Below are 20,204 nucleotides of genomic sequence, written 5' to 3'. Positions count from 1 at the left end.
GATAATTCATTACAAAAGACCGATAAAGCGACGAAACTTGGTAGATGAGTTGAACTTATGACGCAAAATAGAAAATTAGTAAAATTTTGGACAATGGGCGTGGCACCGCCCACTTTTAAAAGAAGGTAATTTAAAATTTTTGCAAGCTCTAATTTGGCAGTCGTTGAAGATATCATGATGAAATTTGGCAGGAACGTTACTCTTATTACTATATGTACGCTTAATAAAAATTAGCAAAATCGGAGAAAGACCACGCCCACTTTTAAAAAAAAATTTTTTTAAAAGTAAAATTTTAACAAAAAATGTAATATCTTTACAGTATATAAGTAAATTATGTCAAGATTCAACTCCAGTAATGATATGGTGCAACAAAATACAAAAATAAAAGAAAATTTAAAAATGGGCGTGGCTCCGCCCTTTTTCATTTAATTTGTCTAGGATACTTTTAACGCCATAAGTCGAACAAAAATTAACCAATCCTTTTGAAATTTGGTAGGGGCATAGATTTTATGGCGTTTCTGTGAAAATGGGCGAAATCGGTTGATGCCACGCCCAGTTTTTATACACAGTCGTCCGTCTGTCCTTCCGCATGGCCGTTAACACGATAACTTGAGCAAAAATCGATATATCTTTACTAAACTCAGTTCACGTACTTATCTGAACTCACTTTATCTTGGTATGAAAAATGAACGAAATCCGACTATGACCACGCCCACTTTTTCCATATCGAAAATTACGAAAAATGAAAAAATGTCATAATTCTATACCAAATACGAAAAAAGGGATGAAATATGGTAAGGTAATTGGATTGTTTTATTGACGCGAAATATAACTTTAGAAAAAACTTTATAAAATGATTGTGACAATTACCATATTAAGTAGAAGAAAATGAAAAAGTTATGCAGGGCGAAATAAAAAACCCTTAAAATCTTGGCAGGTATTACATATATAAATAAATTAGCGGTATCCAACAGATGATGTTCTGGGTCACCCTGGTCCACATTTTGGTCGATATCTGGAAAACGCCTTCACATATACAACTACCACCACTCCCTTTTAAAACTCTCATTAATACCTTTAATTTGATACCCATATCTTACAAACTCATTCTAGAGTCACCCCTGGTCCACCTTTATGGCGATATTTCGAAAAGGCGAACACCTATAGAACTATGGCCCACTCCCTCATAAAATACTCTTTAATGCCTTTCACCATTCTAGAGTCACCCCTGGTCCATCTTTACGGCGATATCTCGAAACGGCGTCCACCTATGGAACTAAGGATTACTCCCTTTTAAAATACTCATTAACACCTTTCTTTTGATACCCATATTGTACAAACAAATTCTAGGGTCACCCCTGCTCCACCTTTATGGCGATATCTCGAAACGGCGTCCACCTATGGAACTAAGGATTACTCCCTTTTAAAATACTCATTAGCTCCTTTCTTTTGATACCCATATTGTACAAACAAATTCTAGGGTCACCCCTGGTTCACCTTTATGGCGATATCTCGAAAATGCGACCACCTATAAAACAACCACCACTCCCTTTTAAAACCCTCATTAATACCTTTAATTTGATACCCATATCGTACGAACACATTCTAGAGTCACCCCTGGTCCTCCTTTGTGGCGATATTTCGAAACGGCGTCCACCTATAGAACTAAGGCCCACTCCCTTTTAAAATACTCATTAACAGTTTTCGTTTGATACCCATATTGTACAAACAAATTCTTGGGTCACACCTGGTCCGCCTTTATGGCGATATCTCGAAACGGCGTCCACCTATGGAACTAAGGATTACTCCCTTTTAAAATACTCATTAACACCTTTCTTTTGATGCCCATATTGTACAAACAAATTCTAGGGTCACCCCTGGTCCACCTTTATGGCGATATCTCGAAACGGTGTCCACCTATAGAACTAAGGGTTACTCCCTTTTAAAATACTCATTAACACCTTTCATTTGATACGCATGTCATACAAACACATTCCAGGGTTTCCCTCGGTTCATTTTCCTACATGGTTATTTTCCCTTATGTTGTCACCATAGCTCTCAACTGAGTATGTAATGTTCGGTTACACCCGAACTTAACCTTCCTTACTTGTTTATTTTCAAATTATGTATGTAGCAAATTTTAATGGTCAGTGAAATGTGTGTGGTGGCATCATTGCGTGGCAGTGGCACGCATTATGTGTGTCAAATGTGTCACATGCCACAAAAGTATTGCGTACACATGCATATGGGAGGATTTCATGTAAAAATTTGCTTTGCGCACGCATTACAACCACAATAATATACAGTGATGCCGTGGCCACTTTGAGCCGCCAAGCCGCAACAACATTGTTGCACTTTATTTGGTGTCGCATTGAAATAGCAATTAACACATATATACATTGCCCACTTACTTGATTGTGTATGTGTGCTGATGTGTTTCAATTGGTAAGAATGTGTAATATTATACCAATTTATTATCATGAATACAGTGATTCTTAAAATTAAGTGTCACTAATAAATATGGATCGAATTTATATGCAAAAGTTTATGCGCCTAATGGTATGCACTATTTTTAAGATTAATCAGTGGCGGGCTTAAAAAATTTACTAGTGGGGGTCGAATTAGTAAATTTATTTACTTTAAATACCTGCTCAGGATGAGGGACCAAAACTATTAGTTTTACTATAAAACCTCAAAATAATATTGCATTCGGTGGTCATTTTTTAAACTTGAATTGTTTTGACTGAATAATTTTGGAATAAGTGCAAAATGAACTAAGGATCAAAATGGGCAATCAATTATCGTATTTGAATTCACTAAATCTATCACTATCACGAATGGTAATATTTGGCTCTTGTCTGGGTGCTCAAAGCTGTGAGTGAAGTTTGCAACTCAATGGGCTTCCGCATCGCGATATTCCCGCCGTCCCTGCGATTTTATAAATACCTCGATCCGCGCTCCTTCTAAAAGAACATTTTGTGCTAAATATCTTTCTCCCTTTGGCTTGTGAAATATGTTTAAAATTTCAAAGCTCTACCTTTCAAGGAAGTTTAATAAAAGGTTGTATAAATTTATATATTATTTCGATTTGTGCGCCACCTAGCGTATTTTTTGCTCCTTTTATTGCATTATCTAGATCGTCTGAACTATGCGTAAGGTTGCAAATTTATAGCTCAGTTTACAAATGAAAATTGTTCTGTTGGTTATTGAATTTCTAGTATCCCGGCCCGGACGACACTTATTGAATTTTTTTCTCTACCGGTGCGCCACCTAACGCACATTTTTCTCCGTTTGTTGCATTGTCACGATGGGCTGCCAGGTATAACAGACTAGCTTTTATGCATTTACATAGGACTTAGGCGATTATTACTTATTGCCACATGGTAATAAATATTGCATTCTTTTCTGCGCACTTGATACAGTGCTAGGATATCTTTGGCGATGCGGTTTAAACATTAGCGAAAGCTAGAATTTAGTGGTTGCTTTTGCAAGTGTTTGAAAAATTCGAACGGCACCTAATTTTGAAACCGACTGTAATTATTCACACATGCACACATACGTGGATTTGAATGTCAACAATAATACAAATGACGAGCGTAAATTTAAATTACTTAGCGAACTTTCAATATTCTGAACTGTATTATGGCAACTTTTGGACAATAAATTAAAAAGTTTGTAACCATAAATCATTTTTTTTAATTTTTAGTATGGGATAAATTCCATACATTTTTGTTTTTCTGACTTTCTAAATAATTACAGATACTTACATTATGGCCGTGTTTATTTTTGCAGTCGAACCCCAATGCGCGGCGCGGCTGCGGCGATGTTCGGCGCATTTCTATATTTTCTGACTGTCTAGGCCATTTATTGTTCATGTCGATATGGTCGAAAGGGGTATCAACAGATAATCATCACTTCCAGTTATAAGAAACCGATTGCGAAATTTAACTGTTTAAAAGTTATCTAAAAAAACAAGCGCTTTCAATACTAGCATAACATGGATTTTGCATCACCGAATTCACCAAGTTATTAAAACAAAACACTAAAAGAAAAGTTATATAAAAAATCTAAAAGCTGACTTTGCAAAATTTATTCAAAAAATTAATAAGCAACATTTAATTCAAATCAAATGGCCCAAGTCGAACCTGTTTTCAAATTGTCCTTAAGTTGTTAAAAAAGCAAGTTACCCGAAAAATGTGTCGAATTTTTCAAAAATTCTATATTCAAATTGCCTAAAACAGCGATAGTCAAGCCATAAGCGCTTTCACGCAATTGATTTTGTAAATCGCTTAGACAAGTGCACCACACATTCCCACGCACACGCATTCTTTCTTCTCGCATACAACCGCAGGTAGTGTGCTGTGCCCATTAGGAACTTAACTGCTATAATTTCGTGTAAAATTACTTTTGAAGTGATATTTTTATACTCAGTTGAGCAGAGCTCGCAGAGTATATTAACTTTGATTGGATAACGGTTGGTTGTACAGGTATAAAGGAATCGAGGTAGATATAGGCTTCCATATATCAAAACTGTCAGTATCGAAAAAAAAATTTGATTGAGCCACGTCCGTCCGTCCGTTAACACGATAACTTTCAGTGAATCTCAGATCGCTATTTAAAATGAACGATATCGGACTATAACCACGCCCAATTTTTCGATATCGAAAATTTCGAAAAACAGAAAAAGTGCGATAATTCATTACCAAAGTCGGATAAAGCGATGAAACTTGGTAGGTGAGTTGAACTTATGACGCAGAATAGAAAATTAGTAAAAGTTTGGACAATGGGCGCGGCACCGCCCACTTTTAAAAGAAGGTAATTTAAAAGTTTTGCAAGCTGTAATTTGGCATTCGTTGAAGATATCATGATGAAATTTGGCAGGAACGTTACTCCTATTACTATATGTATGCTTAATAAAAATTAGCAAAATCGGAGAACCACAACGCCCACTTTAAAAAAAATTGTATGAGTCGAATTTTAACAAAAAATTTAATATCTTTACAGTATATAAGTAAATTATGTCAACATTCAACTAGAGTAATGATATGGTGCAACAAAATACAAAAATGAAAGAAAATTTCAAAATGGGCGTTGCTCCGCCCTTTTTCATTTAATTTGTCTTAGATACTTTTAATGCCATAAGTCGAACAAAAATTTACCAATCTTTGTGGAAATTGGTAGGGCCTTAGATTCTAGGACGATAACTGTTTTCTGTGAAAAGGGCGAAATCGGTCGAACCCACGCCCAGTTTTTATACACAGTCGACCGTCTGTTCTTCCGCTCGGCCCTTAATACGATAACTTGAGCAAAAATCGATATATCTTTACTAAACTAAGTTCCATTACTTATCTGAACTCACTTTATATTGGTACAAAAAATGGCCGAAATCCGACTATGACCACGCCCACTTTTTTGATATCGAAAATTACGAAAAATGAAAAAAATGCCATAATTCTATACCAAATACGAAAAATGGGATGAAACATGGTAATTGTATTGGTCTATTAACGCAAAATATAACTTTAGAAAAAAAACACCTACCAACCATATTAAGTAGAAGAAAATGAAAAAGTTCTGCAGGGTGAAATCAAAAGCCCTTGGAATCTTGGCACGAATACTGTTCGTAGTATTACATATATAAATAAAATAGCGCTACCCGACAGATGATGTTCTGGGTCACCCTGGTCCACATTTTCGTCGATATTTCGAAAACGCCTTCACATATACAACTACCACCACTCCCTTTGAAAACCCTCATTAATATCTTTAATTTGATACCCGTATCATACAAACAAAATCTAGAGTCACCCCTGGTCCACCTTTATGGCGATATCTCGAAAAGGCGTCCACCTATAGAACTAAGGCCCACTCCTTTTTAAAATACTCATCACCTTTCGTTTGATACCCATATTGTACAAACGCATTCTAGAGCCAACCCTGGTCCACCTTTATAACGATATCTCGAAAGGGCGTCCACCTATATAACTACCACCACTCCCTTTTAAAACCCTCATTAACACTTTCATTTGATACCCATCGTACATCGTACATATCGTACAAACAAAATCTAGAGTCACCCCTGGTACACCTTCAAGGCGATATCTCGAAAAGGCGTCCACCTATAGAACTAAGGCACACTCCCTTTTAAAATATTCATTAACACCTTTCATTTGATACCATATCGTACAAATAAATTCTAGAGTCATCCCTGGTCCACCTTTATGGCGATATCCCTAAATGGCGTCCACCGATAGAACTATGGTCCACTTCCTTTTAAAAAACTCTTTAATACCTTCCATTTGATACACATGTCATACAAACACTTTCCAGGGTTACCCTAGGTTCATTTTCCTACATGGTGATTTTCCCTTATTTTGTCTCCATAGCTCTCAGCTGAGTATATAATGTTCGGTTATACCCGAACTTAGCCTTCCTTACTTGTTGGTTATATTTTTGGTTCACCTATACGAAAACAAGAAAGCTTTGTTTCATTTATTAAATTGAAGACATGTAGAAGTATTTTTAAATGCATTCAAGACAGCAATGCGATACGTCAATTTTAAAAGATACCAAGTCCGACTGGGTATGTATACGTGCCAGCGCCATCTCTGCTCGCTGATTGGTTATCGTTATTTTTTTGAGAAATCAAAATGAAGAATAGACCTTCACTGACAAAAATTTAATAGAATATAATAAAGATTGCTTAAACTTTGATTGCTTATCGTATTTTTTTATTAGTGCGTCGCAGAACGTAAACTATTTCGTCCCTCTGTTGGCCAAATCCTCTGACGTACATGCGCAGACCGTATTTTTTGAATTTTGAAGTAATAAAATAAACTTTGAATATTTCTAAAAAATTAAATATATATTTAAATTTGTTTTTACAGTGTACTTTTCACTAGGTCCGTCGCCATTTTTTTTACTGTTGGCCATCAATTTTGTTCCATGTAGTTGTGCTCACGCATCCATAAGAAATTTCTGGTGATCGCTGATCTATACAATCAACTAGTTTTCTCAAAAACAGAAATGTTTTTTCCTTGGTTATGGGAATATTTTTTTAAAAGTACCCAAGTACTCTTGATAGAACAAAATTAAGAAAAATGTTTCCTCAAGTTAATGAAGTTTTATACAAAAACGAACCGACCCGTGCGCATCTTGCGGAACAAATATAAAAGTCTCATATCAAATATCAACAGAAATCAGCTGTTCTATCAATCAAGCATCTATAAACTTACATGCGCTCGCGCTGCCATCTGGCAGCAAATAATTAATTTCAATAAAATAATAAGAGGATTGGATAAAGATTGTCAACAAAAACAGTAAAGTTCAGTTTAAATTTGAAAAATTAACTAAATAACTATTTGTTTTCTTACATTAATTGCAGCATAAATTTGCGAACTAATCGAATGTTATTATTATACTCAGCTGAGCTGAGCTCACAGAGTATATTAACTTTGTTCGCATAACGGTAATCCGTAACGGCATAAACTAATCGAGATATATATAGACTTCTATATATCAAAATTATCTGGGTGAAAAAAGAAATTCATTTAGCCATGTCCGTCCGTCCGTCCGTCTGTAAACACGACAACTTCAGTAAATTTTGAGGTATCTTGCTGAAATGCGGTATGTAGTTTCCTGGGCGCTCATCTCAGATTGCTATTTAAAATAAACGAAATCGGAATACAACCACGCCCCCTTTTTCGATTTCGAATATTTCGAAAAACCGAAAAAGTGCAATAATTAATTACCAAATATGGCTAAAGCGATGAAATTTGGTAGGTGGGTTGACCTTATGACGCAAAATAGAAAATTAGAAAAATTTTGGACAATGGGCGTGGCAACACCCACTTTTAAGAGAAGGTAAGTTAAAGAGAAGTTAAGTTTTGCAAGCTCTAATTAGGCAGTCGTTGAAGATATCATGATGAAATTAGCGAAATCGGATGACGAACACGCCCACTTTCAAAAAAAAATTTTTTTTAAAGACAAATTTTAACAAAAAATTTAATATCTTTACAGTATAAAAGTAAATTATGTCAACATTCGACTCCAGTTATGATATGGTGCTACAAAATACAAAGATAAAAGAAAATTTCAAAATGGGCGTAACTCCGCCCTTTTTCATTTAATTCGTCTAGAATACTTTTAATGCCATAAGTCGAACAAAAATTTACCAATCCTTGTGAATTTTGGTAAGGACATAGATTCGATGACGCTAAGTGTTTTCTGCGAAAATGGGCGAAATCGGTTGAAGCTACGCCAAGTTTTTATACACAGTCGACCGTCTGTCCTCCCGCTCTGCCGTTAACACGATAACTTGCAAAAGACGATATATCTTAACTAAACTTAGTTCACGTACTTATCTGAAGTCACTTTCTCTTGGTATAAAATATGGCCGAAATCCGACTATGACCACGCCCACTTTTCCGATATCGAAAATTACGAAAAATGAAAAAAATGCCATAATTCTGTACCAAATATGAAAAAAGAGATGAAACATGGTAATTGGATTGGTTTTTTGACGCAAAATATAGCTTTAGAAAAAACTTTGTAAAATAGGTGTGACACCTACGATATTAAGTAGAAGAAAATGAAAAAGTTCTGCAAGGCGAATTCAAAAGCCCTTGGAATCTTGGCAGGAATACTGTTCGTGGTATGACATATACAAATAAAATAGCGCTACCCGACAGATGATGTTCTGGGTCACCCTGGTCCACATTTTGGTCGATATCTCGCCTTCACATATACAACTACCACCACTCCCTTTTAAAACCTTCATTAATACCTTTTATTTGATACCCATATCGTACAAACACATTCTAGAGTCACCCCTGGTCCACCCTTATTGCAATATCTCGAAAAGGCGTCCATCTATAGAACTAAGGTCCAATACGTTTTAAATAATCATTAACACCTTTCATTTGATACACATGTCATACAAACACATTCCAGGGTTACCCTAGGTTCATTTTGCCAAATGGTGATTTTCCCTTATTTTGTCTCCAAAGCTCTCAGCTGAGTATGTAATGTTCGGTTACACCCGAACTTAGCTTTCCTTACTTGTTTTTAAATTATATCCACTACCGTAGCATCGTCCAGTAATGATTGAATACTTCAGTTATCTATCAGTGGCTTATGAAAAAAAGGTTACCTATATACCAAAATTCAGGCAAATTGAATCACGAATATAATTTTTTGGAAGAGGCCGTTCCTGGCCCAATTACCAAAAAAAAACACTTAAAGTACTTATTTAGGCAAAGGACTACCTACAACCCAAAGTTCAGGCAAATCGAACATTGAACTGAATTTGATCGAATAGATCGGCCCCTAGAGGCGCTTTTTCTATTTTGTTGGTAGCTTTTTTTCGAATAAAGGCCCCTATTATGAGATAAATTCGATCTTCGACCGTGGTCGAACGAGTTCATCGAACGAATTTTCATTTGGTATTATGGCGTGCGTTCGATGAAGACTAGCGTCATTGTGAATTTAGATCGTTTCAATTATTCACAATAGCTTATTTCTATCAGCTGTGAAACAAAAAAAATAAACAAGGAAAATTGTAAAAAAGTAAACAAAATATAAATAAGGTAAGTGTCCCTAATTTCGTGGTACTAAAACAAATGAAGGAAAATTAAAAAAAAGTAATTTTTCCCATTTAGTTGATCAATTAAGATAATTTTCCACCTATTTTCAAACAAAACTAAAAAATATTTTAATTTATATAAATCAAAATGTGTGAGTACCTCAAATGTACCTAATTTCGTGGCAAAAATTTTCTGATGTACCTAATTCCGTGGTATTTAGTTAAACTCTAATTTTATGGAAAAAAATAGTTATAATTGATTTCAAACGCAAATTCCTAAAGATACACAAATTGATTTACTGAAATTCATATTCAGAAATTTAAAATTTGAAACTATTTTTTTTTTTTTATTGTTATTTTATTAATGAAAAGAAAGGGTTTCAAGAACAAAATTAATAAGTAAGAAAAATTAGTTTAATGTACGTACTTTTCAAAAACTTTTTATTTTTATTTTTTGTTGTTGTTTTCTTTTTGATTCTTTAGTTTTTCTTTTTTTATTTTTTCATTAAATCTAAGATATCTTAGAACTTTAGACATTATTGATATGAAATAAGTAACATTAAATGAAAAAGGTTTAAAACAAAAATAAACAATAAAAAAAAAATTATTCAATTGATGTTACTTGTTACTTTTATTTATTTTTACTAAAAATGTTTTTTTTTTATTTTTGTTTTTTATTTTTTTCATTAGTGACGGCGGCCACCGTGGTGTGATGGTAGCGTGCTCCGCCTATCACACCGTATGCCCTGGGTTCAACTCCCGGGCAAAGCAACATCAAAATTTTAGAAATAAGATTTTTCAATTAGAAGAAAATTTTTCTAAGCGGGGTCGCCCCTCGGCAGTGTCTGGCAAGCGCTCCGATTGTATTTCTGCCATGAAAAGCTCTCAGTGAAAACTCATCTGCCTTGCAGATGCCGTTCGGAGTCGGCATAAAACATGTAGGTCCCGTCCGGTTAGGTTAGGTTAGGTTGGGTGGTAGCTTCCCTGATGAGAGGAAGCTCACTTGGACAACATGACGGTCCGTTGTGATACCACATATAATAAACTAAACTAACGGTGACGTAGATATAACTACTTAGAGAATCGTTGGGTAGCAACGATAAAGTTCCGAATGATCCCGATCTCAACCTTGGATAGCTCCTCGGGAGATCCAAGTGAGTCACGACCAAAATACTTTCGCCTAGTTCTGGCAAAAGCTGGGCAGTCAAGCATAAAGTGATTTGGTGATTCCACCTCATCATCCTCCATACAGCTGCAGCAGGATGGAGTTTCCAATATATTGAGACGTACCGCATGGATACCCATGGGACAGTGCCCTGTCAAAACCCCAATGACCATTGATAGGTGAGCCTTAGTGAACCCAATTATTTCAGCAGACCTCCTGCCATCCACTTTCGGCCAGAAAGATCTTGATATCCTACAAGACGTAGTGTCCGCCCAACGTTTGCTGAGCTGACTCGAGGCCCAGCTATGGAAGAGCAATCCACAGGTGGCTAGCGGAATCCCGAAATCCCTACAGCCATCTTCATCCGGTTCAGTTGTACCGATTCGGGCTAAGAGATCCGCTTGACAGTTACCCGGAATATCACTATGGCCCGGGACCCAGATAATCTTAATTGTAAAATAATTCGATGCAATCGCAAGTGTGGTCAGGCACTCCCAGACCACCCTCGATCGCACTGTAGTTGAGCTCAAGGCCTTTATAGCCGCTTGGCTATCAGAGTAGATGTTAAATTCCCTAACCGTAGTAGCGCTGGATAGCATTTCATCCACCGCATCCTTAATCGCAGCAACTTCCGCTTGGAATACACTGCAGTGATCAGCCAACTTAAACTTGCGGCTTACATTTAGCTCTTGACAAAAGACCCCCCCGCCAACCTTTCCGTCCAACTTCGACCCATCCGTGAAAGAGTTAACCGGTCCCATGCCCCAGATAATTCCTCTTCTCCACTCCTCCCTCGGGGGAATGACTGGGGTGAAGGTTGTATAGGGAGCGGCCACCGGCATGCAATAGTCCGTCCTGTCCGGGATAAAGTCGAAACTAGTAAGAAGGCTAGAGTGTCCGAAATCAGAAAGCATATAACCCATATCACGAATCCTGACCAACGACCGGGCCGCGGCTGCCTTTCCCGCAATATCTACTGGATGTATATTCAGCATGACATTCAGTGCCAAGGTAGGTGTTGTTCTCATAGCGCCACTGATGCCGATAAGCGCCGTCCGTTGCACTGACACTAGCATTTTGGAGGTGCTCGCCGTGTCCTGTGCTTTCCACCAGACCAGCACCCCATATAGCAGAATCGGTTTGACCACCATCTCATAAAGCCAGTGTACTACTCCTGGCGAGAGCCCCCATCTCTTTCCGATAGCCCCCCTGCAGCAGTACAAGGCAACCGCGGCCTTCCTGGCCCTATCTTCCACATTGGGCCTCCAGGACAGCTTCTTGTCCAGAACAATTCCCAAATATTTAACCCTGTCAGTAAGTACCAACGGTACCCCTCCAATCGAAGGAGTTCTGAAGTCGGATATCTTATATCTCCTTGTAAAAAGAACCAATTCTGTTTTTCCCGGGTTGACCGCCACTCCACATGATTCAGCCCACCTAGCCACAATATCCAGGTATCCCTGCAGAACATCGCGCAGGGTGCCCAGAAATTTGCCCCTGACTAGGATAGCGAGGTCATCTGCATAGGCAACCACCCGACAGCCATTGGCTTCCAGCTCCACAAGAAGCTCGTTGACTACCACAACCCAGAGCAGAGGAGATAGGACACCTCCCTGTGGCGTGCCCCTGCACACCTTCCTCCTTATTATGGCTCCTCCCCACTCCGCTGCGACAATTCTGCCGCATAGAAGTTTGCTAATAAATTCAACCAGAGCCGCTTCGACTCCTAAACCCACCAGAGCTCTTTCGATTGCCCCCGGTAGAACATTGTTAAAAGCCCCCTCGATGTCTAGAAAGGCACCCAGAGCATACTCTTTATGTTCTAGAGACCCCTCTATTTGCTTTACAATCGAATGGAGAGCCGTTTCCGTCGATCTGCCTTTGCAGTACGCATGCTGTGAAGCCGACAGTAACCCCCCAGGTATCCTTTCTCGTAGGTACAGGTCAATCAGCCGCTCAAGCGTCTTAAGAAGAAACGACGAGAGACTGATTGGCCTGAAATCCTTAGGTGACACATGAGAGCCCCTGCCGGCCTTCGGAATGAAGATGACCCTAACCGTGTGCCACGACCTAGGGATATAGTTAAGCCTGAGGCAGTTAGAGTAGATGATGGCCAACCAGCGGCAGGAAATCCCTAAAGACCTTTGAAGTTGCGCAGGAATGATGCCATCCGGACCGGGTGACTTATAGGGCTTGAACGAATTTATAGCCCAGGATATTTGACTTTCCCGTAGTGGGATGGCAGGCATTTCTGCATGGCCAGCAACCGCCGATCACGCAAGCGAAGATCCCTGCGCAACTGGGACATCGGGAAAATGATTGTCCAGTAAAAGTCTCAGGGACTCCTCGCTACTCATCGACCAGTCCCCACCATCATCTCTCAGATACCCCCGAGGGGCGGGATTCCTAGAGAGTATTTTTCTAAGCCTCGCGGATTCATTGCAGCCCTCTACGTTTTCGCAGAAGCTTCGCCATGAATCCCGCTTGGCTAACCTTATTTCATATTTATAAATCCCCAGACTCACCTTATAGAGCTCCCAGTCCGAGGGTAGTTTACTCCTTCTGGCTCTATTAAAGGGCCGCCTACTGGACGCTCTTAGGTCGTCAAGGGAATCAGACCACCAGGGCGGCTTGCCCTTCCCCCTGTAAGTTTTCAGTGGGCAGGACTGTTGAAAGGCGCTATTGCTTGCCAAGGTGAAGTTTTCCACCAGATCGTCTATTTCAGATTCGGACAGGTCCGAACCAGCGATAGGCGCCTCAGGCAATAGCTCTCCCAACTTCCTACAATACAAGTCCCAGTTGGTACTTTTAGGGTTCCTAAAAGATATTTTACCGGGACGTTCTTCATTCACCGAGAACTGAATATATCGGTGATCAGAGAAAGAGTGCTCGTTGAGAACCCTCCATCCAGATATCCGATCTTCCAGTTCTCTGCTAACCAGGGTGAGGTCCAAGACCTCCTCCCTTACCGCAGTAATAAAAGTCGGGTCATTCCCCCTATTACATATACAAAGTCCCTCATCTACAATAAAAGTAAATAAAGACTCACCTCTGGTGTTCGTATCCGAGCTCCCCCATATGACATGGTGTGCATTAGCATCGGCACCTATGATTACGCCAACACCTCTCCGCCTTGCCTCAGCGGTGATTTCGCCCAGTATCACAGGCGGTGGTCCCGTTACGTCCCCATGGGGCATATACGCTGAGACCACCCACAATTCGCTACTGCCTCGCTCGAGGCAGACCGTGGTTACGTCAGCATTGCTGAAATTAGAGAGAATAAAAGCTTTAAATTCCTTTTTAATAAGCACACAGGATCTAGGCCTACCTGCCTCCCCATGCACCAAGGTGTTGAATTTTCCCGTCCTTAATCCAGAAATTTTTCCGCCGTTACTACTCAGCCACGGCTCCTGGACAAGGACAATATCCACTCCGCCTTTCTCAAGACAGAGCAACAAGTTTGCGGAAGCCGCCTTAGAATGCTGAAGATTGATTTGACGGATTTCCATCAACACCACTCTTCTTCTTCTGCACCCCATCCTTGGCGGCTTCGCCCTCGGAGACTAGGAGATCCTCCTCCTCCCCCAACAGACGACTTACACTGATGACGGATCCCGCCATCGATGATTCGCCCTCGGAGGCCAGGAGCTCCTCCTCGGCCCTATCAGCCAGACGACTAGCACTGATGACAGATCCCGCTATTGACGGGACGTCAACAGTGATTTCGCTGTCCAAATTAGCGGAGTCAGCATCCACAACCATGGGTACTGGCTCCCCTGCGGACGCCTCCACCTCCCGAACAGTCTCTGTGGGAGAGGAACCATCCCCCCTGGAATCGGCGTGGTAGATTTTAAGAACCACACGCTCGAGGCCATAGGAGATAACCCCCCTCGTGTCAGAGAGAGGACCGGTGGACTCTGCGTTTAGCAGAATCAGCACTTGCCTACGTGGCCCAACAGCCTCCTCTACTCTGAGGACCCTCCAGTTATGCGTCGGAAGGTTCGGGTTGCAGTAACGCATTAGTTCGAGTATTTTCTCCGGCTGAGATGGCCCGGCAGGCAACCACACCCGAGCCCTCGGTCGAAGGGGGAGATCCCTCCATTCCACGGCCTCGAGTCTGGCCCCCCTCCAGACCTCCCCTACCAAAGAAATTATTTTCTTAAAGATACAGGCCGACCGCTCGTCAGCACAAGTAATCAGTCTAAAACCATGATACCACCCCGAGTATTCGAAGCATGGCCGCGTACCTGGGCTCTCCATAACAGCGGTCATATAGGCCGCTGATATGGCGCTGGCGACCCACGGCCACTCCTCTCGGGAGATGGCACCATCCTCCCTACTCCTATCCAGGACCCCGAGGGTGATGGAGCCTGCACGTTTAGCGATTTCGCTAAACGAAATTGCGTCCCCACCTCCTCGGGCCCTTTTTGTCGTTGAGGCATTCCGCTCATCCGACCTTTGCCGCTTCATAGCCCCCAAACCCTGCTGCTCACCCTCATCGTTCGACACCGGTGTGTGGTCGTCGCAAGCTACGACGCTCCTGGCCCACTCCAGCGTCCGGGAATGCTTCTCAGATATCTGAGCTGTATCCCTTCCGCCGTAGCGCTCCAAGATCTTCTCAGCTAAGCGCCGATCACCCAGAGCTTTCCTACGCGGCGTCGATCGCCTACCTTTCCCGGCAGGCTTCGACCCCAGGGCTCCCGTTGGGAAAGCTCCTCGCGACAGGGCTTCCCTACTAGTACTGGGCTGCTCCGTCGCATTCGTCGGACCTCTGCCTTTCCCTGTCACAGCCCCATATGGGCCTACATTGGGTGTCGGTTTCGACACCCCTCCACTACCCGAACTACCCGTACCTACGGGGTTTGAAACCAAACCCCTGCGCTGATCCGTCTGATCAGCCCTTTTGACCCGCCGGGAGCTTTGCCGGCTGGCGGCGACCTGCTTCGGAGCACTCTCCGCACCTGTCGCGTCCCCCGCACCATGACGACTTTCGCCGTCACTCCTACCCTCCTTTTTATTCGTCTTCGTGTCCATTCTAAGAAGTCCCCCCCTCAAGGCCTCTATCCGGAGCCGATTGTGTAGTCGCCCTTCAACGGTCCCGTGGTTATCTATGCTGCGCAGGGAGGCCACGCGAGGGTTGACGCATTACCTTATGAGTAATGCGTTCAGAGCCAGACCGGACGCAAAGCGGGAAAATCTTCAACCGCACCTACACCACCAACTTAACGGCGACGGAGCCGGAACGTACCTTGAGGCCCGCCACGGTTTTAACGGGACGTGGACAGGTGCAGCATTAGCCTACCAGCCATTTCGATAGGGTTTCACCCCGACCTACTAAGGTGGCAGAATACTGCACCTACCAGCCCAAAGTCATCAATTCCTATCCATAGTCAAAATCAAGTCCCTAACAATCCGGTTCGTCACCGTTGAGTACCGATCTTGACCCTTAACAGGGTCCTCCCTCCCCTGAGCTCGGCACAATGACTCAGGGGTGCGGATTTTATCGAGTTGTCCTCTCTAGATCCGCCATTATCAGTAGAAGCAGGGGCACCTCGTGCAGGACGTGACAACCAATCACGTGTGACAATTCGTCACTATGGCCGGTCTAAGACTGATACCAGTCCCTGATCCAGAGCCTGGAACCACGTATGATATCCAAGCCAAGTATCTTAACCCCCTCCCGTCCGGTCAATTTGTAGGGAAAATCAAGAGGAGCACGACGCAAATTGGAAGAGAAGCTCGGCCTTAGATCTCTTCGGAGGTTATCGCGCCTTACATTTATTTATTTTTTATTCATTAGTGACACCATTAACCGCTTCTATCAAATCTTCTTTTGTGTAACGAGCTTTTGTAATTTTTTCTATAAAATTAAGTTATTAACCCAATAATCAACGAATAGCGATTGAATTAAGTTTGAGGCAGTTTTCTTAAATTTATTTGAAAAAAAAACGCGCTTAAATAACTCCACTCCAAAAATGCGTGCTTTCCTGCTGAAATGTAAATGCGCAGTATACCACGAAAATGGGGGCATGCACAAAATTTGGTGTACGTAAATTCGTGGTATCGCTTAAAGCGGTAATTTGAGGTTTATATTCAAAAAAATTTTTTTTCTCTTATCAATATGCATTCAAAATAATAGTAAAGAAGTTGATATCTTGATACATTTTTTTAAATTAAATGAAAAATTATTGAATAAACAAAAGTTCCATAACTCCATTATTTCGTTGTGTTTCGCAAAGTTTTTTGATTAAAATATTGACGAATAGATTAATAAAAGTGTACCACGAAATTACATCAAAATCTTCCTCGGGGGTTCACTTAATAATTAAAATACTTAAACAAATAGGGTTTCTTATGAAATGTTAAAGAAAATATGAAAACATAAAGTATTATATTACCCTAATTTCGAAATTAGATTCATCACAAAAAAAGTGTGTCCCTAATTTCGTGGGTTAGAAATATTTAAAAATAAAGTTAAAAAAAATTATTGGAATGAGTTTTGCAGTAATAGAAACGTTTAAGAAATGTTCACTAAATACCAAAAAATTATCATCATAAAAAAAAATTTACCGATACAATTTTTACAGGCTTAACAAATTACACTGGACTCCTTAACACTTTTCTTCAGAGGCCTCCTTACAACAGGCTCATTTTCCGAGCTTCCAACTTTATATTGCTTGATATTTAATATTAGGTTTAATATTGAAAATTAGTAAAATATCAATTATTATATAGTAAAAACCAATCTTTATTATGAAATTTAAACAAACACTCCCCCAATTCCTTGTTTGGAAGAATAAATCGAAATGCCACGAAATAACGTACTACCACGAAATTAGGGACACTTACCGTAAACCTAAAAATGAACACACAAAAAAGCCTCGACATATAAAAACATATCTTCAACGGAATTTTGGTTCGATGATTCGTCAGATGAGGAGGAAAGCATATTGGAATTAGCCAGAAATAGAAAACTATTGAGGGATGCTTCCAATCCTTTAGAAATGAATTCCGCAGCGTAAGTGTAGCGTTTTAAACAAGTCATTGAATGTGTGGCAATGAAAATTTTGTTTATAGATTTATCAAAAACTTCAGGCTGTCCAAGGAAGCTTTCATGGACTTGCTGTCCAGTACAGACAATCTTCTGCAGCAATGCTCAAGAGCTAAATCTATACCAACCATTCTAAAATTGGTCACATTTCTAAGACTTTGTGCTCAGGGAAGCTACCAATTGAGCATTGATAACGAGAATACACTCGGACTTGCACAACCCACGGTGTCTGTGGTGCTATCAGAGGTGTTAATTGAATTGGAAAACTCCTTTTGTCAGCGATGGATAAACTTCAATTACAACGAAGCTGAACTGCAACAAGTTAAATTGTATTTCTTTAACATTAGCAGAATTCCAGGGATTATTGGCTGTATTGACGGCACTCATATTAAAATTGTTGCTCCCAAAAAAGAAAAGGATTCTACAGCATTAATGCCATGATTGTAAGTATACCAATGTGATATTAATTTCAGGTTGTTTTAAGGTTTGCGACCTTTCTATGACTATACCGTACATAAATGCAAAATATCCGGGAGCAACACTTGATTCTATGGTGTTCAATATGTCGGCATTGAAATAACATTTGGAAGAGCAACATCAAGATGGTATTCGACCCACCTGGCTTCTTGGTATATGCTTTTTTTACATATAGATTAAATTTATTCCTATAAAACATAAATTTTCCCATGCAGGTGATGCTGGATATGCATTAAAGCACAACGTATTTACAACACACAGCATGCGAAAGGTAGAAATATCATAGAGCGGACAATTGGAGTCTTAAAAAATAGGTTTAGGTGCTTGCTGCAGGAGCCCTTCACTACACACCACAAAAAGCAAAAAAAATTATAAACGTGTGTGCAGCTTTGCACAATATTTGCATGTTTTACAAAGTAGAAATTTCTGTAGAAGAACTTTCAGATGAGGAGCACGACCATGATATCGCACTCGCCGAAATCGAATCAACCATCTACTCAGAAGCAGAAGAAATCAGAAATCAAATATTAAGAACTTTGTAGTTAATCAGTTTTATTGAAATATAAAACTATTATTCATGTATATATATTTTTATGTATATGCACTTATATTCTTCGTTTTCATTTCATGTGTGTATAAAAAAAAAGTTGGTAAATTCATTGATAATACTTAAAAGCTGAGCTTAATTCTATTCTAAACTGGGTAAAAAAATAACACTTCAGTTGCAATTTATTAGTTAACACAAAACATAATTCAGGTCATATTACAGATAAAGCGCGGAGTGGAGTTCTATTTTTGCATTTGAAGCTTGTACAATTCAAGCTTCTCTTTTTTTAATTTTATCATTTGTTTCTTATAATAATACTTCAACGCATACGTCCTTTGCGCATATTTTTCTGTCTCATTTGCACTTTTTTTTATTTCTTTTAGAGTTTCGAGCATTTCTTTATGGAACTTTTTTGATCACTGGTTTGGTCTTCCAATAACTTTAACCATTCCGTTCTGCTACATCTTCTTCTGGTATTTCCTCGAAAACAGCAACACTATGCTCGCTTACCTCCAAATCTTCAATAAGTTCTGTATTCTCATCGTCCAATCGCTCCTCATTCATGCTAACTTCACACTCGACGATCTCACTTACATTTAGCCCATGCTCTTCTCCAGGTGGATCTACGCTGGTGTGAAGCTGTAGTAAGCCCATTATAGCCTCTTCTGCGTGCGTATATGTATTCAGTCTGTTTGGCCCACTACCAGTTGCGCGATCTTCCACCATGTTCTCTGACATTTTCTTTTTCGTTTTCGACTTCATGTCAGCCCACACCTAAAACGACAAAAAAAATTTTTTATGCTGAAGGACATCTATGGTTCCTTAGTTTACCTTCATCCACTTCTTTGTCTCTCTTACGGGTGGTCCCAAGCAGTTCAGCTCCGCTGTTATCTCTTCCCACTTTTTTGTAGATTGGACTTTTGTGCAAATTCCTTTTGCTATCACGGGATTTTCCTCCATTAATGAAATCAGTCTTTCCAGCTGTTGTTTTGTATTCACCACTTTCGACCTATACAAAACAGATAAAAATAGTATAAGGTTACTATTAGGTACGAAAAAAGTAGAAAAAAATATACAAAAAACTTACATTTTAAACAATTTTCATTCAATTCGTTCGGCGTTGTCAACAAAACCTTGTTCGATTGAAGTTTAGATACACAACGAAAATTTCGACAGAGAAAGGTGTCATAATAACAATTTCAAATTCGATTTTGGATGTTCGATAGCCAGCTAAGATCGAAGATCGAAAAATGCTCACAATAGGGGCCAAATACATACATATATCCATATACATATAGACATCCCAATCAAAACAATGCTGCGCGTACAATTGACAAACTGACTTTTTCTAAAATTTCACTCTCATCAATTTTTCATAACG

The 20,204-nt window shown here is 39.9% G+C and overlaps 1 protein-coding gene across 1 annotated transcript; it reads right to left on the bottom strand.

The window, feature by feature from the left end:
* Nucleotides 1-19,264: 19,264 nt before the first annotated feature.
* On the bottom strand, nt 19,265-19,976 carry LOC137248830 (uncharacterized). The gene is made up of 3 exons (XM_067779726.1): nt 19,911-19,976; nt 19,655-19,832; nt 19,265-19,597 (listed from the first exon to the last, which is right to left on the bottom strand). Coding segments are annotated over exons 1-3 (513 nt in total). The 5' UTR covers nt 19,913-19,976.
* Between the last annotated feature and the right edge of the window lie 228 nt (nt 19,977-20,204).

The sequence above is a fragment of the Eurosta solidaginis genome, chromosome 4 (genome assembly GCF_040869045.1).
Source record: "Eurosta solidaginis isolate ZX-2024a chromosome 4, ASM4086904v1, whole genome shotgun sequence".
NCBI classification, from domain to species: Eukaryota; Metazoa; Arthropoda; class Insecta; order Diptera; family Tephritidae; genus Eurosta; species Eurosta solidaginis.
This window is presented reverse-complemented; position numbering and strand designations above follow the sequence as displayed.

Excerpts from the sequence above, each read along its gene's own strand:
- LOC137248830 (XM_067779726.1), bottom strand. Across the intron at positions 19,598-19,654 it reads AGACAAAGAAGTGGATGAAG|GTGTGGGCTGACATGAAGTC; the intron begins GTAAACTAAGGA and ends TTGTCGTTTTAG.